The sequence below is a fragment of the Bombina bombina genome, chromosome 1, assembly GCF_027579735.1.
Source record: "Bombina bombina isolate aBomBom1 chromosome 1, aBomBom1.pri, whole genome shotgun sequence".
Classification (NCBI taxonomy): Eukaryota; Metazoa; Chordata; class Amphibia; order Anura; family Bombinatoridae; genus Bombina; species Bombina bombina.
This window is the reverse complement of record NC_069499.1, coordinates 1,494,055,915-1,494,083,399: the sequence shown is the minus strand read 5'-3', so window position 1 is coordinate 1,494,083,399 and position 27,485 is coordinate 1,494,055,915. Positions and strand designations below refer to the sequence as shown.

At 41.1% G+C, this 27,485-nt stretch overlaps 1 protein-coding gene across 3 annotated transcripts in view; it reads right to left on the bottom strand.

Annotated features, from left to right (window-relative positions):
* The window catches only part of RHOT1 (ras homolog family member T1), a 241,997-nt gene extending 217,752 nt beyond the window's left edge, over positions 1–24,245 (bottom strand). For all 3 annotated transcript variants that reach the window (XM_053707478.1, XM_053707488.1, XM_053707494.1), the window contains exons 1-5: positions 24,089–24,245; positions 15,187–15,245; positions 12,513–12,594; positions 12,197–12,240; positions 6,829–6,882 (exon numbers count right to left, since the gene is read on the bottom strand). In XM_053707478.1, the coding sequence (XP_053563453.1) occupies positions 6,829–6,882; positions 12,197–12,240; positions 12,513–12,594; positions 15,187–15,245; positions 24,089–24,125 (276 nt within the window). In that variant the 5' untranslated portion in view covers positions 24,126–24,245. The remainder of the gene's footprint in view (positions 1–6,828; positions 6,883–12,196; positions 12,241–12,512; positions 12,595–15,186; positions 15,246–24,088) is intronic.
* Between the last annotated feature and the right edge of the window lie 3,240 nt (positions 24,246–27,485).

Sequence of the window (27,485 nt, the reverse complement as noted above, 5' to 3'; positions counted from 1 at the left end):
AAGGCGATAAGCCAAGATATGTGGTAGCCCGTCTACACTATTATACTTTTCGAGAGAAACTCCTGAGAACCCTGGCAAGTGACAAGTCACTCCCGGAGCAATATGCTGACATCCAGGTATTCCAAGATCTCTCTCCCCACACCCTCCAGATAAGAAGACACTATCAACCCTACACTAAAATCTTGAGGGACAAAGGCATTAAATACAGGTGGGGCTTCCCTGTTAAGCTCTACATTAATAAAGATGGACAGCAATATGCGGCATCCTCACCCCAACAGGCAAGGGAGTTACTCCAAAGATGGGGTCTACTATCACAGGACCTACCGGTACCTCCCCAAGCAATTGTACCAGGTAGAGGCCTGAGAGCATCTGCCCCTGAGTGGGGCGCCCTTCCGCAGAGACCCAGCAGTGGCCAGAGGAATACCTCAATATCAAAGACTAGAGACGCTCCCACATGAGACATTCCATCCTGGTCATTGCTCTGATGTGCTGATAGTTATCTCTCCAACTGGGGACTTATAATTGAGAGACTCTTTACTTCTACAGAGACTGACTCGTGTGTACCGAGGGTACACGAAGATTGGTGAGACTGCTAGGACACAATGGATGTTTTCTACATTAATGTTCTCTGGCTGTCTCTCCCCCTTGTTTTCCCTCCACTCCTCTCCTGTTTCTTTCCTCTTTCTTCTTTACACTTTTCTACACTACTCTTCTTCCCTCCTCCCTCTTTCCCCCCCTTTTTCCTACTCTACCTCCTTATGCCTATAATTATTTGTAATTGTACTTATCTAACTTATCAAAGACAGTTAAGTGATGTTACAGCTTGTGGCTTGTTATGTTCTAGCGCTTTCCCTAGATGACCACTGCGTAGAGGGGCGCATGCCCTGGCTGCACTAAAAAGATAAAAAAAGTAAATCCCTACCCCTCTTTACCCCAATGTTTAGATGAGCACCATCCAGTGCTGGGCTTGCCTTAATCTCCAATTAAGAGAATAACTAAGAGGTAATGTGTGCCGTAAATAGCTTTACACCCTTGCTTTCGGTTCCATACCCCTTAGATTTAAAAAATGCTACACATATTTGAAAACCCATACCCCTCTAAGCTACAATCACTGAAGCAGTCATCTTTCTCCCTATTGGGATAGGTAGGAGTTGGGTCACTTGAACATCTATTTGGCATTCATCTCCCATGAAATAGCATCCTTGAGGTCATAGAATTATACAATCCCCAAGTTTCTCCTTTTGGGCTGATGGTCATCATTATGGGTTGTTATTCTTATTCATGTTGTTACTGTTTACTTTGTTGCTGTTCTAACTGATATTTATGTATATACCTCACAAAGTTTAGATGGCTATCATCAGGAGTTGCACACATTTCAACCCCCACTTGTGACCAATATCCCTAATGTTAAGTACACCATTTATAGCTGTTCATTATCGCCTTGAATATATGCCCCCTTGATTGAGACGATCTCATGCCAATTATATTAACAGCCACCCCCACTTATACCTGATCAATCAGGAATTAGATTAGTTCTCAACCTGGCGGCCGTCAGATTTCCATGAGAAAATAGCCCTAAGGTTCGAGGTCGACACCCCTCCCAAGTTTAGCCCTTGCGAACTGACGATAGCCATCATATATTGTCTGTTTATAAGGATGTTGATTATGGTTGTTTTTTTTTTTTTTTTTATTGCTTTGGGCTGTCCATTCTAATATCTCTGTCCATAATAGCAGGAATTTGGGGCCTGGAATACCTTGCCCCACAAGAGCACCTTGTATGCACACAACCTCCCTCGGGGGGATACTATAGACAGAGAACCCTAAATACAGACTAACACACGAGTCTTTCACTTTCTCCCCCAACCTTCATTCTAGCAGAGCTGAGATTAGACTTCCCTTACCCCAATTTTTGTCTTAGCCTTATACCAGAGATAACAATATGCGTCCATTACAGTAATATAATATAAGACTCTCGCTTACAGCGAGATAATTAAAATAAGGACTGGGGATGGGAGAGAGGGGGAGAGAGAGTTTTCTTTTTCTCTCTTTTTCCCTCTCTCTCTCTCTTCTTATTCTTGCACGTTTTAAACTGACTGACTGGGGCTCGGCTATTTCTGCCGGCCTCTCCCCCCCACACATCTATAGTTGTGCTCTCCAACTGTTAGTTGCGAGATCACTCATTGTGATAGTGTATATATACACATCGACATACGCTAGTAACGTCTGAAACTCAAGACATCCTGTTCGTGGCCTGAAGTGCTCCCAACACCCGCCTCCCTCCTTTCCCCACCCATATCCCCTTACCCCCACTTACCTGCACCACCCACCTTAAAACCTATCCCCTTGCCCGCAACTGAGGTCCTCACTTGTTACCTAGGAGGCATCCGCTCACAACATGGCTCCCATTTTGGCTGCCACCTTGAACGTCCAGGGACTTAACACGCCTGCTAAAAGGAGTCTTCTGTATAACTACCTATTCACTCACAAAATACACTTAATGTTTCTGCAGGAGACCCACTGGGAAAGGGGCTCTAAACAGCCCAGGAGTTCCCCTTTGTACCCGATCTGTGAAACTGCCTCCTATACGAAAAAGAAAAGAGGAGCAGCCATAGTGATCCACCGTGATGTCAGTTGTAGGATAGACCATATTGAACGAGACCCTGAGGGTAGATTCCTTATCCTAGTTTGTGCCCTCTACACGTTGGCATCCATTTATGCCCCGAATAAGGGACAGATCCCCTTTCTCCGAAAATTCTTAAACAAGCTAGATCTCATCAAGAGAGGACATCTCTTGGTGGGGGGCGATCTGAATCTGGTCTGGGACCCAGTGCTTGACAAGAAAAAAAACACAAGCCACCCAACTGACCGTAACCTAATTTCACTGTCATTGGCCTTCCGTAGGCTAATGTATCAATTTGGACTGTTTGATGTCTGGAGATGCTTAGCTCCGACCGAACTAGACTACACACACCACTCGGTACCTCATAATTCATACTCCCGGTTGGATTATCTGCTCTGCGACTCATGGACACTAGAGAAATTTGCTATGTCAAAGATCAAGTCCTGTCCGTGGTCAGACCACGATATGGTTAGTGCCCAACTCTCAACCCTACAGTCCCCTGACTGTAGGCCGTCCTGGAAACTCCCAGACCAGTGTCTCGCGGAAACAGAGATTCCACACCTAAATGAAATCATCCTAGACTTTTTGGCACATAACGACACTGGGTCTCGAAATAGTTTGGGCCACCCTCAAAGCGTACCTGAGGGGTCATTTCATAAAGAAAAAGGCCCAATGGAAAGCGGCTCATAAGATTCCCTTATCGAAACTGTACGCCGAACTGAGACCCCTAGAGATGGCCAACAAAAAAGCCCCAGACCCCGCTCTTGCCACCCAGGTGGGTGTAATAAGGTCTGAGATCAACAAACGAGAGCTTTTAAAAGTGCAAACCAACCTATTCAAATTAAAACAAATATACTATAGCAAAGGGAACAAAGCCGATAGGCTTTTGGCCCGCAAACTTCGTAATAGGGCGGTTGCCAGTAGGATCCCGACCATCAACTCTGTCAGCGGCATGGTCCACTCTCCTAGGGAGATCGGTCAAGCCTTCTCAGACTATTATGCTGCCCTTTATGATCTAGACAGCGGTTCTAACGACCCACCGACGAGCGGTGAGGAGTTGGGGCAGTTCTTAACCAAGTTGCGTTTACCAAAGCTGAGCGAGGAGTCTGCTGAAGACCTTGACAGACCATTTACCTTAGAGGAAGTGAAGGCGGCCATCCTGTCCCTTAAACCTCACAAGGCCCCTGGTCCGGATGGCTTCTCCACTCTCTTCTACAGAACCTTTGCCTCTCTCCTTTCTCCTCTTCTACTCCGACTGTTTAACGATGTGGCTAAAGTAGGCAAGATGTTAAGGGAATTCTTGGAGGCCAATATTATGACCATCCCTAAAGAAGGGAAGGACCCCAAGGAATGCGGGAGCTATAGACCTATTTCCCTTATCAATGTGGACATCAAGATATACTCTAAAGTTCTTGCGACAAGACTGGGGAAACACCTCCCTTCTATAATCCACCTAGACCAAGTCGGGTTTGTCCAAGGCAGACAGGGCACTGACAATACCCGTAGACTGTTGAACATCTTCGCTGAATCACATGATATGGGCTTGCCCCTTCTCACCCTGTCATTAGATGCCGAAAAGGCGTTCGACAGGGTGAGATGGGAATATATGTTTGAAACTCTGAGAACATTTGGGATCCCGCACTCATTTTGTAAGGCAGTTGAGGCCCTATATACCCTTCCCACAGCAGTGGTCAAGGGGCTAGGTTTTTGCTCCCCTAGGATACATATACGGAATGGAACGAGGCAGGGATGTCCCCTGTCACCGCTCCTCTTTGTGATGGTTATGGAGCCATTAGCGGAAGCCATTAGGCAGGACACCCAAATCCAGGGCCTGTTGCTACATGATTCAGTACAAAAGGTGGCATTATTCGCTGATGACCTTACACTTTTCATTGTTGAGCCGACCCTATCGCTCCCACCGTTGATGGCTCTCATTGAAAGATTCGGTGTACTCTCTAATTACAAAATAAATGTAGCCAAGACGGAGGCGTTCACGATCCATCTTGATCACCAAGAACAGAGAGCTTTGCGACAGCAATACTCCTTCAAATGGTCTACTAGAGGTATCCGGCACCTTGGGGTCTTCTTGTCTCATGACAAGGAGACGGTCCTCCAGGAGAACTACCACACCTTGCTGAAGGCAGTTGACAAACACCTGAGAGCAAAGAAATATGACGAACTCTCCTGGATGGGTAGAATTGCAGCCCTGAAGATGATGCTACTACCCAAGCTAACGTACATTATGCGATGTATTCCCCTCCCAGTCCCAGAAAAGCTTCTGAAAAATTTTCAGACCCTTTTCAATAGATATGTCTGGAACAACAAGAAACCTAGAGTCGCGGCCTCAATCTTACAGTCCCCCCTGGATCAGGGAGGGCTGGGATTGCCAAGCGTGAAGATGTACTATGAGGCGGCAATGATCTCTCATGTCTCAGCTTGGGGACGAGACCTCCCTCCCATGAGATGGAGGGAACTGGAACAGGCATCACTACCTGCTTATATAGATCTATCTGATTTGCTGTGGTTCCCCCCGCATCTTGCCACCGTACACACCATCTCTAACTCAATTGTGAGAGGATGCCAAATGCTATGGTATAAATTGCGACACCACACCCAGATCGCCCCCCATCCTTCTCCTATCCAGCCTGTACTCCCCATACTTCAGACCCTCCCCAACATGAGACTGAACTGGTGGCGGCAGGTCGAGATTTTGACAGTAGGTGACTTTTATGTAGAAGGTCGTCTTCTAACGCAAGACGAGATGGTGGCAAACTTTGAGGTCCCGCGGCATTTGGAATTCGAACTTCTAAGATTAAGATCTCTACTAAAAGCGTGGGGGTTCCTGAGAGATGCCCCACGGCCTCTTACGGCTTGGGAATCTAGATGGAAAACGGGCCTCCAGACCTATAAACCCCTCACGGCACACTATCGATGCCTACTGGTTCCCCCCACAATTCCTAAGACGAGACACATGCTCTCCTGGGAGGCAGATCTAAAAACGGTATACTCCCCTAAGAAATGGACATTGGCCATCGCCAAGACCAAGGCTGCTTTACATTGCACCACGATGTACGAGCTCTACTTTAAAATGCTCACCAGGTGGCACCTGGTCCCGACCAGACTGCAGACCCTCTATCCTAATCACTCCCCCTCCTGTTGGAGAAACTGTGGTGGCATTGGCACCCCACTGCACAGCTGGTGGACTTGTCCCAACCTAAAGTCACTCTGGAGAAAGACCAGTAGGATCTGTAGCTTGATGGGCCTTCCAGAGATAAAGGACCCTGGAATGGCTCTTCTGCACTTGGGTTTGGAGAAAGTGCCTCCGCACAAGAGAACCCTTCTTATATACATACTCACCTCAGTTAAAATGGCAATTGCCAGGAACTGGAAAAAAGTGCACCCTCCGAAATGGCAGAGTGTAATGGAATACCTAAATTATGTCAAGTCCATGGAAGACTTTGTCTACAGAGTCCGGCGCAAGTCGGAAATTTTCTGTCTTGTCTGGGAACCTTACCTACAGAGCCTCAGAGCTAAACGTTAGGATCTTCTGCCCCTCAGTGTCACTGGCCCCTGATACGGGACCAGGACGGTCTGTACATCCCCCCCCCTCCACTCAATGAGCCCCTTCCCCCCCCCTTCTAATACCTCCTTCCCCCTCAGAGGGGGGTACTTTAGCCCGCGACAGTGCAAGGATGGCTGAATCTAGATTTCACTCCTTTGGAGCGGTGGCCCTTGTCGGCCCCGCGCATCCGCTCAGCTGCTTCTGCAGGCAATACCCACATAATAACCGACTACTAGCGTAATTTCGCTTTTAAAAAGCAGATCAAAAGGCGGAAAACGCCATAACCTTAACCTACCAACTGACAACGACTCTCCCAACCTGTGAACACTCCTGCTCACTCCTCATTTCACCTCTCACTCAGGTATAGTTTGACCTTTAGAACTGTTAGGAATGGAGGTGAAAGCCTGGTTATGTTACGCAATATCCATGTCATTTCAATATAACGCGAGATGTCATTCCTGTGATTTTTGTGTTTACTTCATATCTGTAATGTTTGAAAGAGTTGTGATAACTTATGCTTATAATAAAAATGTTTAATAAATAAAAAAAAAAAAAAAGTTAATGCACAATAAAAAGTGCATATCACAAAGATTGATCAAAGAGGTTGCAATGTTTTTTGGAGTAATTGTGAAAAAATAATTCTTACCTTGTCAATCGAGTTCTTATTGTTTACAGCGTACACTATGCAGATAACATTTGCCTTAAAAACAAATGATGCATTTATTAATATAAATATATATTTTTGTTTAAAAAAAAGCAGTTTCCGTTAAGAAAAACAATCTTTAGTATTATAGTAAGTAAATATTATATCTCCCTCAGAGAAACCCTGAAATGAGACAACTGACTTTACCCATTAGAGAATTCACAGCAAATAATTTGAGTACTATGCAGAAGTCAGTAACTGTAGTTCACTAACTAACTGTGTAATCAATGATTGGGTGAGAGAAAATCAAATACCATTATTTATTTTTGCGGAAAATCACTGTGAGTAGAGCATTACATAAACCAGGCATCAGTTCATTATACAGCATTTGTTTCACAATGAATGCCATATATGGCTGCGGGCAGCGCCATTTAGCTATTTGTGGCGCTGGGTTTATTAGTGTTAAAGTGCAATACACAAATATCTGTGTAAAATCCAAATATTTGTGTTGCACTTTAACACTTATAAACCCGGAGCCAAATGTCACTGCCTTATTTTGAATTTGTTTGCACAACAAATGCCAAATAACGAACTAATGCACATGCCTAATATACACCAATTCACAATCACTACATTTTACTTCAGGTTTTAAAAAATGTATTCACAATAAAATATATATCTTATTCACATGAGCTCTTCCTGACAAAGTTTCATCCATATAACTAGCAGCAATCACTATACATATATTGCCATTTGCTCTTTTGTTAATACTATGGGATATTTTAAAAAAAACAAGCTATATATTCTAAACAATGTTGTGTTGTTGGCATTGCAATAAAAGTCCCTTGCACAAATAACACTGCACATCACAATGGCTTCAGAACAGCTAGACCTATATTGTGCAGTCACCGATTATAGCATGACATGTCTACATCTTTGAATTTCCATTAAATACTTGCCTCCCTAAAAGGTCATATTTTCAGGATTACCTTGCTGATTATTTCACCTGAGCTCTAGTTCAGATATCCCCAAAATATGGCCTGTTAGGAAAGTCTGAGGACAGGTTTCAAAACCAGTGACTTATAAGGGTTTAATTTAAAGGGACACAAAGCAAGAGAACAAAGAAAAAACAGAATTTATGCTTACCTGATAAACTACTTTCTCTTGTGGTGTATCCAGTCCACGGGTTCATCCTTTACTCGTGGGATATTCTCCTTCCTAACAGGAAGTGGCAAAGAGAGCACACAGCAGAGCTGTCCATATAGCTCCCCCTCTAGCTCCACCCCCCAGTCATTCGACCGAAGGTTAGGAAGAAAAAGGAGAAGCCAAAGGGTGCAGTGGTGACTGTAGTTTAAACTAAAAATCTACCTGACTAATAGCCAGGACGGGCCGTGGACTGGATACACCACAAGAGAACAGCAGAGCTGTCCATATAGCTCCCCCTCTAGCTCCACCCCCCAGTCATTCGACCGAAGGTTAGGAAGAAAAAGGAGAAGCCATAGGGTGCAGTGGTGACTGTAGTTTAAACTAAAAATCTACCTGACTAATAGCCAGGACGGGCCGTGGACTGGATACACCACAAGAGAAATAAATTTATCAGGTAAGCATAAATTCTGTTTTCTCTTGTAAGGTGTATCCAGTCCACGGGTTCATCCTTTATATGTGGGATACCAATACCAAAGCTTTAGGACACGGATGAAGGGAGGGAACAAGACAGGTACCTTAAACGGAAGGCACCACTGCTTGTAAAACCTTTCTCCCAAAAATAGCCTCCGAAGAAGCAAAAGTATCGAATTTGTAAAATTTGGCAAAAGTATGCAGTGAAGACCAAGTCGCTGCCTTACAAATCTGTTCAACAGAAGCCTCATTTTTAAAAGCCCATGTGGAAGCCACTGCTCTGGTAGAATGAGCAGTAATTGTTTCAGGAGGCTGCTGGCCAGCAGTCTCATAGGCCAGACGGATGATGCTTTTCAGCCAAAAGGAAAGAGAGGTAGCAGTCGCCTTCTGACCTCTCCTCTTACCAGAATAGATAAACAAAGAAGTTGTTTGTCTGAAATCCTTAGTTGCTTGTAAATAGAATTTTAAAGCACGAACCACATCAAGATTGTGTAACAAACGTTCCTTCTTCGAAGAAGGATTAGGACACAGAGAAGGAACAACAATTTCCTGGTTAATATTCTTATTAGACACAACCTTAGGAAGAAAACCGGGTTTGGTACGCAAAACTACCTTATCTGCATGGAACACCAAGTAAGGTGAGTCACACTGTAAAGCAGATAACTCTGAAACTCTTCAAGCAGAAGAGATAGCTACCAAAAACAAAACTTTCCAAGATAAAAGCTTAATATCTATGGAATGTAAAGGTTCAAACGGAACCCCTTGCAGAACTGAAAGGACTAAATTCAGACTCCATGGCGGAGCCACAGGTCTATAAACAGGCTTGATTCTGACTAGCCTGAGTAAACGCTTGAACGTCTGGTACCTCTGCCAGACGTTTGTGTAAAAGAATAGACAAAGCAGATATCTGTCCCTTTAAGGAACTAGCTGACAATCCTTTCTCCAATCCATCTTGGAGAAAAGACAAAATCCTGGGAATCCTAATCTTACTCCATGAGTAACCCTTGGATTCGCACCAACAAAGATATTTTCGCCAATTCTTATGGTAGATTTTCCTGGTGACAGGCTTTCTAGCCTGAATCAGGGTATCGATACCCGACTCAGAGAAACCACGCTTAGATAGAATTAGGCGTTCAATCTCCAACCAGTCAGACGCAGAGAAATTAGATTTGGATGTTTGAAAGGACCTTGAAGTAGAAGGTCCTGCCTCATTGGCAGAGTCCATGGTGGAACGGATGACATGTCCACTAGGTCTGCATACCAGGTCCTGCGTGGCCACGCAGGTGCCTTTTAGAATCACTGACGCCCTCTCCTGCTTGATTCTGGCAACCAGACGAGGAAGGAGAGGAAACGGTGGAAACAGATAGGCCAGATTGAAGGACCAAGGCGCTGCTAGAGCATCTATCAACACCGCCTGGGGATCCAGGGACCTGGACCCATAAAGAGGAAGTTTGGCATTCTGACGGGACGCCATCAGATCCAATTCTGGAGTGTCCCATAGCTGAGTCAGCTGGGCAAATACCTCCGGGTGGAGTTCCCACTCCCCCGGATGAAAAGTCTGACGACTTAGAAAATCCGCTTCCCAGTTGTCTACTCCTGGGATGTGAATTGCTGAGAGGTGGCAAGAGTGATCCTCCGCCCACCTGATTATTTTGGTTACTTCCATCATTGCTAGGGGACTCCTTGTTCCCCCTTGATGGTTGATGTAAGCTACAGTCGTGATGTTGTCCGACTGAAATCTGATGAATTTGGCCGCAGCTAGCTGAGGCCATGCCTGAAAAGCGTTGAATATCGCCCTCAGTTCCAGAATGTTTATCGGGAGAAGAGCTTCTTCCCAAGACCATAAGCCCTGAGCTTTCAGGGAGTCCCAGACTGCACCCCAGCCCAATAGACTGGCGTCGGTCGTTACGATGATCTACTCTGGTCTGCGGAAACACATTCCCTGAGACAGGTGATCCTGAGACAACCACCAGAGAAGAGAATCTCTGGTCTCCTGGTCCAACTGTATTTGAGGAGACAAATCTGCATAATCCCCATTCCACTGTTTGAGCAGCAGGACCCTCCATGTGAAACAGCATGAAGATCTAGTCAGCCTAACTGCCCATCTGAGGCGCGAAATTAGGCCCCTCCCACCTTACTCCGGTGTTGTAAGGCCTAAAGAAACACTCCTAAGTGTTAAAATAATAGCCATGTGGGTAGCAACCCCTGAAAGAAACCCAAAGGAACCTCAAAGTGTCTCAAAAAACGATATTTACTAGTAAAAACCGTTTGCCATAAAAAAGTGTCAACCAGTCTAAATTAACCCTGTTCTGTAAGCTTGCAATTCCATACTTAGTCTCTGAATAAAGCTTACCCTTCCCTCATGGGGATCTCATAAGTCTTTTTCCAGCATTATCACAGTCTTGTCTAGAAATAAATGACTGAACATACCTTATTGCAGCCTAACCTGCAAACCGTTCCCCCCAACTGAAGTTTTCTGGTACTCCTCAGTCCTTTGTGGGAACAGCAGTGGATTTTAGTTACAACATGCTAAAATCATTTTCCTCCCTGCAGAAATCTTCATCTCTTTTCTGCAGGAGAGTAATTAGTACAAACCGGTACCATTTAAAATAACAAACTTTTGCTTGTAGAACAAAAACTACAAATCTAACACAACATTCACTTTACCCTTCCGAGAGGGACCCTATTGCTTAGAGCCGGCAAAGAGAATGACTGGGGGGTGGAGCTAGAGGGGGAGCTATATGGACAGCTCTGCTGTGTGCTCTCTTTGCCACTTCCTGTTAGGAAGGAGAATATCCCACAAGTAAAGGATGAACCCGTGGACTGGATACACCTTACAAGAGAAATAGATAATAGGAGTAAATTAGAAAGTTGCTAAGAATTGCATACTGTATCTGAATAAAAAAAATTAGGTTTTGTGTCCCTTTAAGCACTCATTTTTTGGGTGGCACTAGGCCACAGGTAAGGTAACAGGATGACTACAAACAGGTGCTGAATAAGTGTAAATTCAAGGTGGTCAGCAGGATGTTGTGCGCAAGTTACATTTTGTACCAAAACACATAAGTAAAAGTTGCCTATCTTTACATTAGGATAAGTATTCTATAAGGTGGAACATTTATGCTATGTCTTTATTCTCAAAATTCTCAAAAAGTACAAAGAAGGCAGCTTCCTCTAAACATGTTTTTTCTCTAGGATAGGATATTTATAGTTCTTTGGAAAATACACTTACTTTGTAACTCTTAAAAATTCTGTAATTTCAATTTAATAAATTCTGTGTTGGTTGACCTACTGACTTGATTTCTACAATTACATTTTGAGCCAGCTATAAAGCTATGTCTGGGATAGGAAAGTCAGAATTAATCTTGCATGATTCAGATAGAACATGTTATTTTAAAACACTTTTAAATTCACTTCTATTATCATATGCACTTTGTCTCTTGATATCCATTGTTGAAAAATAATTTGTACATATCCTACACTAGTGGGAGCTAGCTGGTGATTGGTGCCTGCACACATTTGTCTCTTGTGATTGGCTGATTAGATGTGCTCAGCTAGCTGTCAGTAGTGCAATGCTGCTCCTTCAGCAAAGGATATTAAGAGAATAAAGCAAATGTGATAATAAAATTAAATTGGAAAGTTGTTTAAAATTGTATGAATAGTAAAAACAAAACTAGGGTTCATGTCCATTTAATATCAAGCATGTCTAGCTATGTATTAAAATAAATCCAATAGAAAAATAATACACTTCTCTTACCTTACAGATCTCATTATACAGTTGTTCATCTGTTTGTTCAGCTTCTACAAATTGATCAAATGAAAATATATTACTGGCTAATAGAACAAAATAGTAGCAACTTACATATTAAAAATAATCCTTTACACCTTTGGATGAATAATTTGAGCCATTGTATTAGAATGTAGAATACGTAATCAGTGTTCTCCACAGAATATCTTGCCAGCCGGGTGGCAAGTCCTGGTTTAGTTAGCAAATGGCACAATGCTATTGAAGAAGTGTTCCTTTAATAAAAGTGTAATTACTGATGGACATATAGAGAAACAGAATAAAGTACCAGAATAGTCCACAATGTGTGTTGGGATCCTCTCTGGAGTAACATCACCAGGGATTGTAATTTCCTCAGCTCGTGCAGGAACCTCGAATAGAAGATAAACATAGCTCAATAAAGACATTGATGGTGATTCTAACACATAACAGAACAAGCTAAATGTTCTTCCAAACCAGTTATTCGCAACCAGGGTGTCAGCATTCCCCAGAATACAACAGCCCTGAGTTAAAAGGATACTGAACCCAATTTTTTTTCTTTCATGATTCAGGTAGAGCATGCACTTTTAAACAACTTTCTTATTTACTCATATTATCCCATGTTCTTTGTTCTCTTGCTATCTTTATTTGAAAAAGCAGGAATGTAAGCTTACGAGCTGGCCCATCTTTGGTTCAGCACCTCGATAGCGCTTGTTAATTGGTGGCTAAATGCAGCCACCAATCAGCAAGCCTTATCCAGGGTGCTGAACCAAAAATGGGCCGGCTCTTAAGCTTTACATTCCTGCTTTTGCAAATAAAGATAGCAAGAGAACAAAAAAAATTTGATAATAGGAATAAATTAGAAAGTGTTGTCACATAGGATGTTTGACAGAAAATTACCCAAATTCTAAATTATATATTTGAATAATAAGCTCAAAAATATTGCCAATACACTTTTTTTAGTTCACAATAAAATATGTAAAATTTTATCATTATGGGGGGTTATTATTGTTTCACAGACTTATTTAAGATAAGTTCTTCACTGAAAGTCCCAGTAGTGAAGGGGTTAACAACTTTCTAATTTACTTCTATTATAAAATTTGCTTAATTCTCTTAGTATCATTCATTGTAGCAGTAATGAGCTACGGAGAGCTAGCTGAACACATTGGAAGTGCCTTTGGCAAAAGGCATATTTGTGCATCCACCAATCAGCTAACTCCCAGTAGTGCTTTGCTGCTCCTGAGCCTACCTAGGTTTTTCAACAAAGGATACAAAGAGAATTAAGCAAATTAGATAATGGAAGTAATTTGGAAAGTTGTTTAAAATTCTGAATCATGAGAGTTTAGTGTTTACTGTCCCTGGCACTCAAGCAGCAGGAAACATGGTAAAACCATTGGAGTGGTCAGAGAGATCCAAATGAGTTTTAAAGGAATTTATAAAGTCGTAAGAGAAAAAGAAAAGTAGCAGAGCAGAACTCTAAGAAAAGCAGCCTCCTCAAAGGGAAAAAAAAACCTGGGGGAAGAAGTAGGTGAGAGGAGAAGGGGTTTCCCGGTGGGCAGTTTGAAGATTCAGCCAATTTCTAGTAAATCTCTTATCATTAACCCAGTTTTATAAAACAATCAGTTTGGCCCCGCACACTCATAAATTTGCATACTTCCAATGCAGACATTACATTTCTACATTGGTCTCGGGGGGACTGTTGTCCAAAGGTCCCTCCAACTTAGATAGCCTTTGTGCTTTGGCAAGGCTGGGATCTTACAGGCTTTCGCATACATATAATCTACTGCTCCGTCATTTTGAGAATTCCGCCTTACGTGGGATTGTTTCTAAATGGTCACACTTCGGGGACTTAGGGGTTGACACTACGTTGATCACTGCGAGCCTTGAGAGGGCAAACCAAAGTACTATTTCTGCAAAATTGAGAGAATCGAACTTGAAACTATTGCACCAAGCCTATATCACTCCTGGTATGCGTGCCAAATGGGTTCAGGGGGCAAAAAATCTATGTAATAAATGCAGCCGTGAATCACCTACTTGGATTCATTTGCTGTGGGAGTGTCCCAAAGTGCAGAGGTTCTGGCAAAAAATTTCATACTGGCTAACCAAATTAACTAAACAAAAGGTGTCCCTCACGGCGCAACATGTGATTTTTTTGACATCCAGAGACTTGACATATAAGTATGATGCCTTCATAACCACAGTCCTCATGCTAGCTAAGCAGATCATCCTAAGGGAGTGGGTGGGTGGTCGGTCTCTACCGTTTCAGCAGTTACTCAGGACAGTACATACTCAGATGTTGATTGAACAGACAGACACGAGGGGAGACCCTGAGAAAAGAGTGAAGAGATTTCTCCTTAAATGGTAGATCTATCTGTTTTATTTACCAGACGTAGTGAGAGACAGAGTTATTTTGCCCTTTAAAAACAGCCAGTATGTCCTAAATGAAAAACTTAGAGGCAATTGGTGTCTATCCTCTAATCAGGCCGGTTAATGGTCTATCCTGTACATGTGATTGGTGTGTCGGCTGGAGGGGGGGGGGATCCGGAGGTGCTCTGGGTAAGTATGACTGTTTGTTGATTTTTGTTTCTTTTTGTTATTATAGTTGATATGTTTTTCATTGTTTGTTTGTAAAAAAAATGGTCTTGAAAAAATTGAGTCCAAGTACATGCATGAAAAACCCATTTATGTATTATGCTTTGTAATATGGTCTTTTCTCTGCTTTTACTTTTTATTATGTATATGTTCACATCGAAACATTTATACTTATGTGACTGTTCTTGCCATGTATGTCTTGGATTCTTTTCTATAAATAAAGTGTTTAAAATAAAATTAAAAAATCAGTTTGGCAAAGCTCTTGTTTGTCTCTGAGACTTAGAACAATAATCTAATATGTACAAGATTACCCATAATCATTAACCCAGTTTTATAAAACAATCAGTTTTATGCATGTTTAAAAAACATGCATAAAACTTTATATGGCTTACCTCTTCTGGAAATTCTTCACTGACCAGAGACATGATCAACGATGTCTTCCCAACTCTGGCTGTAAAAATAAAGTCAAACGTTTACTCTCATGCATTAAAGGGACATAAAACAAGTTGGGATACTACACTTTTGCAGGCAAACAAGACTTTATTTCCGACATAATTTTCATATGGGAACAAAGAGCACCCCGAATTACCTTTAATTGTGTGTAATAAAAATGATGTGCTCAGACGCTTAGCAACTATGCAAATGCCATATGGAGAAAGCCTGAACTGTTTTATGTATTCTTTATTTTTGTACTGTTCAAAGTATCTTCCCATTAGGTAAATAACTGAACTGTCTCTGTACCACCAATACTGCAGTATCCCATCCCAAGAGGACAAATACGATATGTTTATATGGACTCTCAAACCCTATACAAGAACTCTAAGAAACCTCATGTTACAATGTCTTCACAATTGTATTACTACTGATATTCCTTGTACGTTGATACCAAATGAAAATTCTTATTATATGTACACTCGTTGTTAAAAGAAAAAATGTAATAAAAATATTTAATTTTTTTAAAAAAACAAGTTGGGATAGAGACAAAATATAATAATATGTACTTTAATTACTTGCAAATTTAAACTGCAGTGCCTCGCCATTAACCCTTTCTTTTAAGCTTCTGAATTGTACAGCTCTAACTCCCCCCACACAATTCCTTATATGGCTGTATCTATATCCACCTTTGCTTTGGTAGAATGCAAGACTTTAACACTCAAAGTCTGCTGGAGCTGACTAAGAAGCAAATAAGCTGCTGTGAACTCAGTTGAAATACAATGCCTGTGTTTCTGATGCTAAACATTGATAAGGGTGGGTGGATCAGACTTCTCCAGACAGCATAGCTATGTAACTCATTTTGCTTATTTTTGAAAATTATTTTAAAATACTTGCCAGCAATTTTTAAACATTTTTTTTATGCAAACTATTTTTACTTTATTAGCCCTTTTTTTGGATATGCACAGATCTGAACATGTTTTATAGCACTTTAAACATTAAATAAATCACTGCTTGAATGTTGCATTCAAAGCAAAGATTAGCCTGAGAATAATGTGTACAATTATATTAGTTGTTCAAAGTTAAGGGTAACATTCTAATGCCCATAAAGCAGTGGGCGCTGCCATATTATAACTTAGGTTACCTTTCCTGCTGAGACCAATTAGGATTGGTTATAAATGGATTACTAGAGTGTGCAACCAATAACTGTGTGGGATATAGCGGTGTCTGCACTTCCATGTTTAACATGAATTGGAAAGCCTGTCGTATTCAGAAGTAAATTACAGGAAAGGAGAACAAAATAAATAATGAAAGTATATTGCAAAGTTGTTTTCCTACATGTAATTAAACAAGTTATATTAATATCTTGAGGTGTTTAATGTCCCTTTAATGAAGAGCTCGATAAGCCAGGTGTCAAGGCAACAGAAGCAAATAATAATCCATGGCATCCTCCACGGCACCACCCCACATCTGCCTGACTGCCACTTCCCCCACTGCAGCCGGGCTCTGTGCTACCAAAGGCGAATATTCTCCACTTCACCTAGGTTGCATGCAGCACCAACTGTAAAATTATATTTTATATTTCCTATTTCCAAGCACTTATAACATCAGAATTTCCTGCCTGCATATGAGTGAGGAAATCAAGACAATAACTTGAGATGGTGGAATCTGAATTATTATCATGACAGGTACAATATCAGTAATGTTGTATATATTTTTATTTAAAAGCGGTTGACTGGTGTGTACACTTTTGTGTACAAGCATAAATGACATGGTGCATACATACCAAATCACCAGGCAAGTCAACAAGATGCCAAACACATAGATGTAAAAGAGAATTTTTGTACTGTAGAAGTGTTATTAAAAATAAGTTTAAAAAAAAAGGAGCAAAGCGTATATGGAGAACTGATGTGTTTTGCCAAGTCTGTATTATGATAAAAAAACAAAAACAAAAAAAAACAGTAAAAAAAGGTTGTTCACCAGAGCAACAGAGGAGACATCTTCTTCAGCCTGCATCACACCAGGCACCTCCCACATGTAACCTCTTCTCTATGTAGAAGCCAGTTCACAGTACAAGGGTATATGTAGTGTAACACAAGCACTAGATAGAGTGCAGGCTTTTACAAGAGAAGACTGGTGTGGGAGGAGCGGTAAGCAATACAAGCTGTAGAAGCTGTGTCAACTGTTGCATCCGATCAGTAAGTCCACCCTTGGCTGTCATTGTATGATGCACCACATCCACAGCGATACACACAATGTGTGGGTTCCCCTGCCTGCCACCGCCAACTATTAGCACACCCGTTAGTGATCCACTAGCACATTCATTTGGCAGTGAGAACACAAATAACAGTGCACGATATGAGACCACAAAATTTAAACACCAAGTTTCATTTTCTGGGGCATCATTGGAGCTCAGGAAAATCAAACACTGCACTATATGGCCCAAAGTAAGTGAACACCTGACCATCACACCTGAGCTTTTTGGACCATCCCATTCCAAAATCATGAGCATTATTATGGAGTTGGTCCCGTTTGAAGCTATAACAGCCGCAACTCTTCTGGGAAGGCTTTCTACAAGATTTTGGAGTGTATGTGTAGGGAATATTTGCCAACAGCAATCATCCCAAAGGTGTTCAATGAGGTTGAGGTCAGGGCTCTGTGCAACACTTGAGTTCCACCCCACCAAACCATGTCTTTATGGACCTCCCTTTGTGCACAGAAACACAGCCATATTTTAACAGGAAAGGGACTTCCCCAAAGTGTTCCCACAAAATTGTAAGCACCCAATTGTCTAGAATGTCTTTGTATCCTGCAGAATTAAAGGGACATTAAACCCAAATTATTTCTTTCATGATTCAGATAGAGCATGCAATTTTAAGCAACTTTCTAATTTACTCCTATTATCCATTTTTCTTCTTTTTCTTGCTATCTTTATTTAAAAAGCAGGAATGTGATGCATAGGAGCCGGACCATTTTTGGTTGAAAACCTGGGTTATGCTTGCGTATTGAAGGGTAAATGTCAGCCTCCAATAAGCAAGCGCTATCCATGGTGCTGAACCTAAAATGGGCTGGCTGCTAAGATTTGCATTCCTGCTTTTAAAATAAAGATAGCAAGAGAATAAAGAAAAATTGATAAAAGGAGTAAATTAGAAAGTTGCTTAAAATGGCCTGCTCTATCTGAATCATGAAAGAAAAAAAATGTGGGTACAGTGTCCCTTTAAGATGACCCTTTACTGGAACTAAGTGGCCTAGCCCAAACTCTGAAAAACAGCCCCAGACTATTAACCGCGTCTAAACTTTACAGTAGACACTATACTTTCTGGTAGGTAGCGTTCTCCTGGCATTTTCACTGCTCCAGAGACCAATGGTTGCATGCTTTACACCAGTCTTTCTCAACTCCAACTCTCAAGTACCCATAACCTGCCATATTTTCATGGATTCTTAACTAGAGCACAGGTGAAATAATTAGCAGCTTAGCAACCAAGGTCACTGAAATGCTGATTATTTAACCTGTACACTAGTTAAGTGATCAAGAAAATATGGAGTTGAGAAACACTGCTTTACACCACTCCAGCTGACACTTGGCATTGCTCATGTTGATTTAAAGCTTGTATACAGCTGCTTGACCAGGTAGACCCATCTCATGAAGCTCCCAACACTCAGTTATTGTGCTGATGTTGCTTCTAGAGGCTGTGTGGAACTCTGTAGTGAGTGATGCAACCGATGATAGGCAGCCCCTCTCTGTGAGTTTGTCTAATTTACCACTTTGTGTCTGGGCTTTTACTCCTCCTAGATGCTTCCACTTCACAATAATAGCACTTACAGTTAACCAGGGTACACCTAGAAGGGCAGACATTTCGCAAACTGACTTATAGAAAAGGTGTCAGTCTATGACAGTGCCACGTTTAAAGTCATTGAACTCTGTACTGTCACTATTGCTTATGCATCTGTTAACAATGGGTGTGGCTGAAACACCTGAACTCAATAATTAATGGGGGTGTCCACATATTTTTAGCCCTATAGCAGGGCTCAAAATTTCAAGCCCTAAGCTACTAGCCAGTCCAAAATGTTACTCTCCACTCTTGATCCAACCCATACCACACCCACTACCCACAAATACCACTCCCACTAACCCAACCCCTCTTTGCATATGTTTAGCCAATGTCAAACACCTTATTGTGCAGTAATTTTTAATATTGTTTTGTTTTATACAATAAATTAAATAATGCTACAAACAGTAATAAATTAACAAACATAAGTGCATAGCAGTAAGCAACATCAACTAGGGTTCTGGGGAGGACAACAGCTGGACCGAAAAAGGAAGTTGTTGAACTGAGAGAAAGCAGAGAGTGTTGACATTAATGTGAGGTCATAGCAGACCTGGAAAATTTGTTTTATACCTATAATCTATTTTTCTTCACTCCCTCCTCTCTTCAATCTCTTTCAGACCATATCTTCTCTTTAAACTATTTCTCTCTTCACTCTTAATGCTATCTTTTTCTCCTCTTTAACTTTTCCTCTCCAATCGCTCTCTACCCCATTTTACCCTCTCAGAAGAAACAGTTTAAGCACTAATGGGGTCCCTATAGCCCTAGAGGAATAACATATCCTTGCCCTTTCATGTATATATAATATCCCTTTAGATAATATTTGTAGACAATCACTCACTAACTTTCACTCGCCACTGTAAAATTTCCACTCGTCAATGGCTAGTGGCAATTTTGAGCCCTATCCTATAGTGTATTTCTATTGTGACATGAGTATTGCAGAATTGGTGAGTAGCCTGGACCAGGGTGTTCCTTGGGTGGCTAAGAAGTTTTCTTGCAATTGGTATTGGAATTATCTAAAGCACATAGTATGCCTTTAGGTTCCATTTCGTGAATGTAGGTTGGCAAGTTTGTTACAAAATGTACATTGCACTTATTAAAGTGAAAGAAAAATACATATTTATGAAACTAGAAACAAATGCAAGACAAATTACTCTTAAAACAGAGCAATTTGTTTTGTATGTGTTTAAAAATGTTGAGATCAGTGCCAGGAGCAAACTCTGCCTGTAAAAATCTGCATTTAGTAAGCATCTTTATTAAAAATAATAATTCCATGAGGTCTGTCCATGTGAGGGGCAGTGTGATATGTATCCATGTTAATGAAGTTTAGATCATTGTGCCCAAAGAAAGACATCATAACAAATTAGAACATTTTCACCTTAGGTTTGTCATGGGGTTTGATATGAGTTCTAATTAACTGGATCACCCATTGGTCATCCAGTATTTTTGTGGAGGGCAGCTGATAATACTTGTTCACTGTCAAGAAGTATTAGTGTACAATTATCACTGTTGTTCAAGAGTCACCAACTGATTATAAATGCACAGTGGTAACACACATAGCATAACAGCAACATTGTCTATAAAGCCGTTATAGTATTTTCATAGTAATACAATGATAATGTTAATTCAGTAAGTATGGTGTCACAATCATGTAAAAATAATATGGTTGGGAATTTTAAATAAAGAAAAAAAAACAGCTCTACAGCCGAGCTTGAAAAATCCCAGGAGCCAGAAAGCCATATACCTTTGAATTTTTCTTTAACTTTTAGCTTACTCTGGATTTGTTTCCTAGCGAGTACATTTGAACTGTGTCAACAAGTATTAGTGTACAATTATCACTGTTGGTCATGAGTCACCAACTGATTATCAATGCACAGTGGTAACACACATGGCATAACAGCAACTTTGTCTATAAATATACAAAAGGAAAAGAGAAAAGTGGTCAATTCTGAGCACTCAAAAATGTATGTAATACATATACTATTGTTGGCAAGGGGAATCCTAACAAAGGTGAAAAAAAATATATAAAACTTAACATTTATTATTAATAAATAAAAGGATAAATCAAACAATGTGTGCATTAAAACTTAGAATAAAAATGATAAGGAGTATCAGTAGTTCGCAAAGGAGGCAAATAAGGGAGACCACACAGACTGGTACAAACCAAGGCACTAGGGTGCTGCAAGAAACGAAATCTAAAAAAAGAGGATTGACCTCACAACAATTAAGCTGACTGCAGTGCAAAGCAGGTAAGTGCCGGTCTGTGTAGTAGCTATGACTAATAAACTATTAGTATAGGTTATACAATAGCTATGAGAAACAGAATCAATATCTGCAATAGTAGCGACTACTGGCCTTCGCCAAGACCTATACTAATAGTTTATTATTCATAGCTACTACACAGACCGGAACTTATCTGCTTTGCACTGTAGTCAACTTAATTGTTGTGAGGTCAATCCTCTTTTTTTAGATTTAGTTTCTTGCAGCACCCTAGTGCCTTGGTTTGTGCCAGTCTGTGTGGTCTCCCTTATTTGACTTTACAATTTGTGCCTCCTTTGCGAACTACTGATACTCCTTATTTTTATTCTAAGTTTTAATGCACACATTATTTGATTCATCCTTTTATTTATTAATAATAAATGTTAAGTTGTATATATTTTTTCACCTTTGTTGGGATTCCCCTTGCCAACAATAGTATATGTATTACATACATTGTAAGTGCTCAGAATTGTCCACTTTTCTCTTTTCCTTTTGTATAATTGACTACTTGGACAATGAGCACCCCCCACGCCTTATGATTATTATAACACTAAATGTTTTTTCAGTTTTTATTGCTGGATTCTAAATATTTATATCAATTTTTAGTGGGGTTTAATAGAAAACTCTAATTACTAACACAAATTACATTCCACATTGTTTATAAAGCCGTTATAGTATTTTCATACTAATATACGATAATGTTAAAAGAGTAATTATGGTGTCACAATCATGTAAGTATTAACAGATGTATGGAAATAAATTATCAGCTACCTATGTGACTGGATAATGCTTACAATTAACTTTTGTCTGTACAAATACATCTATGACATTGTCACTCTATAACATATGTAACACCCCAATGAAATACCTGTTTAAGAACTGCTATCATATATAGCTGATCAGATACCACCAGGAAAATAAAATATTATGAACTTTATAAAATCCTTCCCTAAACTCGTCCACGAGAGACAGCTAGCTTTTTGAAAGCTGCCTAATTATGCATCTTTATGACAAATAGATGGATAAATATTAATGTACATATTAAATTCTGTTAAAGAGACAGTAAAGCTCACAGTTTTTTTCCATAACAAATAGTTAACTAGTATAAAAAATCTAGTATATAAATGCGTGTTGGTTAAAGGAATAGTCTAGTCAAAATTAAACTTTCATGATTCAGATTGAGCCTGCAATTTAAAGCAACTTTCTAATTTATTTCTATTATCAATTTTTCTTCATTCTCTTTGTATCTTTATTTGAAAAAGCAGGAATGTAAGCATAGGAGCCAGCCCATTTTTGGTTCAGCACTTGGGTAGCGCTTTTTGATTGGTGTCTAAAAGTAGCCACCATTCAGCAAGCGCTTCCCAGGTGCTGAACCAAAAATGGGCCGTTCTTAAGCTTACATTCAAATAAAGATACCAAGAGAATGAAGAAAAATTGATATATTACAAAGTTGCTTAAAATTGCATGCTCTGTCTGAATCATGATATTGACTAGACTATCAGTTTAATCTCTACTATAGATAGAGACCTGCCTAGGCACCTCTAGAGCAGATGATAGCTGTCAATAAACCATTTTGATACATCTCCTTTTGGATACTTCTATAGCAAATACTAGGCATGTGCATTCATGATTCAGCTCCGAAAAAAGCTGAATGCATCTGTCGGCTGCCATCTTCGGCATTCATTTGCTGCCAAACATCATATTGCATATACCTAGCAGATACATCCTTGCCTAGATACCATTGGAAGCCAGCTACTGGTCTCTGAACCTGTAACATACAAACTTGTTGCTCTATGAACTTTCATGACAGATATATGGATGTTTAGATATCTCAATAACAGACATATTACATAGATAGTATTAGCTAAAACTATTAAGGATACATTTCTAGACCCCTACATTAACAGCTACATAACTTCTAAAAGCAATATGCGCCTGTCTGTCGGCCCCTCTACAGCAGATACCTGCCAGTCCCCCTCCACAGCAGATACCTGCCAGTCCCCCTCCACAGCAGATACCTGCCAGTCCCCCTCCACAGCAGATACCTGCCAGTCCCCCTCCACAGCAGATACCTGCCAGTCCCCCTCCACAGCAGATACCTGCCAGTCCCCCTCCACAGCAGATACCTGCCAGTTCCCCTCTACAGCAGGTACCTGCCAGTCCCCCTTTACAGCAGGTACCTGCCAGTCCCCCTCTACAGCAGGTACCTGCCAGTCCCCCTCTACAGCAGATACCTGCCAGTCCCCTCTACAGCAGATACCTGCCAGTCCCCTCTACAGCAGATACCTGCCAGTCCCCTCTACAGCAGGTACCTGCCAGTCCCCCTCTACAGCAGGTACCTGCCAGTCCCCCTCTACAGCAGGTACCTGCCAGTCCCCCTCTACAGCAGATACCTGCCAGTCCCCCTCTACAGCAGATACCTGCCAGTCCCCCTCTACAGCAGATACCTGCCAGTCCCCCTCTACAGCAGATACCTGCCAGTCCCCCTCTACAGCAGATACCTGCCAGTCCCCCTCTACAGCAGATACCTGCCAGTCCCCCTCTACAGCAGATACCTGCCAGTCTCTCTGCAGCAGAAACCTGCCAGTCTCTCTGCAGAAGAGACCCAAACTGTGCAAGGACACAAGTGTGAAGGGCATTCACCCCCTTACTACTACTACTAGATAGTAGTGCAATGCAACCCTCTGACAGTTGAGGGGTTAATTAACATTACGCTAATGCACATGAAGGTAAAGGCCTCAGTAAAATTAAGAGAGGAGAAAAACTATTTACTCACGTTCTCCCACCAACAGGATCCTCACGTCCTTCTTCATGGTGGCGGCTAACGGAATAGCCCCCAGCCAGGCCTATACCGCCCGCCGGGACCCCGGTGTCACCTCACAGCAAAGCCCACCTAGTGGAGGACTGGCAGCGAACGGGAGCCCGGCGGGGACATTAGGACATGGAACGCGAAGCCAGAAAGCTCAGACGTGACGTCACAGGCCAGCAAATGCTGCAGAAACCATTTAGCAGAGCCTGTGTGCACAGGGACCAAAAAGCTGAAGATTGATACACAGATAGAACTATACTTGAAGAATTGTATATATAGAATTCACAATATGCACTTACACTGCCAACTCCCAAAGAACGTAAGAACGCCAGATGTCCAATATTCACCCAACATTCCAGTGAAATAGCTGTAAAATAGATTGGGTTACTTTTACCTGAGGTCTGCTGTAGCATAAAGCTGACAATGGCTATAGGTTATGTCCTATATGGGCACATAGCTTATGGACCAGGAAGTCTATTAGGCTTGATCTGGGGTCACCCCACCTACAGCAGGCATCCTAAAAAAATGCAGTCTTTACAGGCATAGAGGGAAGAGTGTGCGCTTTTAAGAGGACACAAAATATCAAAAAGGGTCCAACTTCCTAAACTATTAATAAATTATGACAATAATAAAATTATTATAAACTCTAATTTCATTTAGAATGTTAAAGGTATATGAAACCCGACAGAGGCGTAACTAGAAGCCGCAGGGCCCAGGTGCAAGAATCTAAGAAGGCCCCCCCAAAAAAAGTGAATTTGATACATATCTTTTTTTTCTTCTTTTTTTTTTTACATTTAACACAGAAAAAATAGTGAATCAGATTACGTCTGCAAAAGGAGGTACCCTGTGCCCACAGTCTGTGAGATGGTGTGACCCCTATTACTGTATATAGTGACACTGTTTAACCCACCAGTACTGTATATAGTGAGTCAGTGACACAGTCTGTAATCTGCCGGTGAGATGGTTGGCCTGACCCTACCCGCCCCAGTACTTTATAAAGTGACCACAGTAGTCTGTGACATGGTCCAGCCCCCCGTACTGTATATAGTGGTACTGTATAGACTGACACTGTTTACCCCTGCCCCCCCCCCATGCTGTAGTAACCAGGGATAGGCAAGGTGTCCGTACACGGACACTGGTGTCCGTGACTAGCCCTTGCAGTGTCCGCCACAACCTTAGTATAGCTTTTCTTTCTGAATAAATAATAGGAATAAAAAAAATAAGTAGTGTAAATAAAGTTAGTGGCTTGCCAAGAGACTGCTAGCGATATTGGGTGATAAGTTATGGAATAAATAAAGCCTTAGTGAAATACTGGATGTGTATCTGCATCTGTATAATAACACCCAGCTCTATATAATGACACAGTAGTGACACTGGCACATGCGTATAGCCAGACAAGGGCTGGTTATAGGGTCAGTGGTATCTGCATCAGTATAATAACACCAAGCGCTATACAAAGACACAGTAGTGACACTGGCACATGCATATAGCCAGACAAGGGCTGGTTATAGAATCAGTAGTATCTGCATCAGTATAATAACACCCAGCACTATATAATGACACAGTAGTGACACTGGCACATGAGTATAGCCAGACAAGGGCTGGTTATAGGGTCGGTCGTATCTGCATCAGTATAATAACACCCAGCATTATACAAAGACACAGTAGTGACACTGGCACATGGGTATAGCCAGAGGAGGGCTGGTTATAGAATCAGTGGTATCTGCATCAGTATAATAACACCCAGCACTATATAATGACACAGTAGTGACACTGACTCATGGGTATAGCCAGAGGAGGGCTGGTTATAGAATTAGTGGTATCTGCATCAGTATAACACCCAGCACTATATAATGTCACAGTAGTGACACTGACACATGTGTATGGCTAAAGGAGGGCTGGGTATAAAATCAGTGGTATCTACATCTTTATAATAACACCAAGCACTATAAAATAATGTTTTTAATTTCAAATGTACCTTGGTGTCCTTCACTAAGATCTATACTTTGGAAAATGTCAGCCACAGCCTTTGTCTGTGCCTATCCTTGGTAGTAACAAAGTGTGTAATTTGCTGGTTCCACAAACATACACACACAGACACATACATACATACATACACACACAGACACAAACATACACACACACACACAAACATACACACACATACATACATAAATACACACACAGTCACATACATACATACACACACACACACACACAAACATACACACACACACATATACATACACACACACACACAAACATACACACACATACATACATACACACAAACATACACACACAGACACATACATACATACACACACAGACACATACATACATAAATACACACACAGTCACACACATACATACATACACATACATACACACACACATAAACACCAATGGGTAAAACAGAAACACTAACCCCTGTAGTCAGAGACACTAGTGAAGCATCATGTCACACTCACATGATCTCAGTGCAGGCAGTGGCAGGTCAACGTTTTTTATTGTTGACGTTTTTAGCGTTTTTTAAGCTGGGCCCCCACCCTTGGGGGCCCAGTCGCCATTGCAACCTCTGCACCCCCTGTAGTTTCGCCCCTGAAACCCGACATTTTTCATTCATAATTCAGATAGAGCATGCAATTTAAACAACTTTCTAATGTAATTATACATTTTTCTTTGTTCTCTTTGTATCTTATGCTGAAAAGAAGGGATGTATGCTTAGGAGCCTGCCTATTTCTTGTGCACTATATGGCAGTAGTTTTGCTAGAATGTTTACCATTTGCAAGCGCACTAGATAGCAGCACTATTTCCTGCCATGGAGTGCCTCAGATGCCTACCTTGGTATCTCTTCAACACAGAAAATCATGGAAACAAAGAAAATTTGATAATAACTTTTAAAAAAAAAATAGTATGCTCTGTCTGAATCACAAAATAAAATCTTTGGGTTTCCTATCCCTTTAAAAAGGACACAAAGTCAAAACTGAAAAGTGCATTTTTGCATTTCAATTTTTAAATAGAAGCATTTTTGCAATATACTTCCATTAGCCAAAATGTTTCTAATTAAAGTTATTGCGGTTTTTCCAGCCACATACACACAATAGTGAGGGCCAGAGCACCAGTATTCAAACACCGCATCTCAGAGAGTCAGCAGTAACTTGTATGACACACACAGGCAATACATACCAGTGCCAGCTCTCTGAGCATCAATGACATTTTAAACATTTTAGTTTTGACCTTTCTATCCATTTAAAGTGCCATAAAACAGGTTGAGATCTGTGCATATCCTAAAAGGGCTAATTAAAGGGACACTCAGGTCAAATTAAATTTTCATGATTCAGATACAGCATGTAATTTTAAA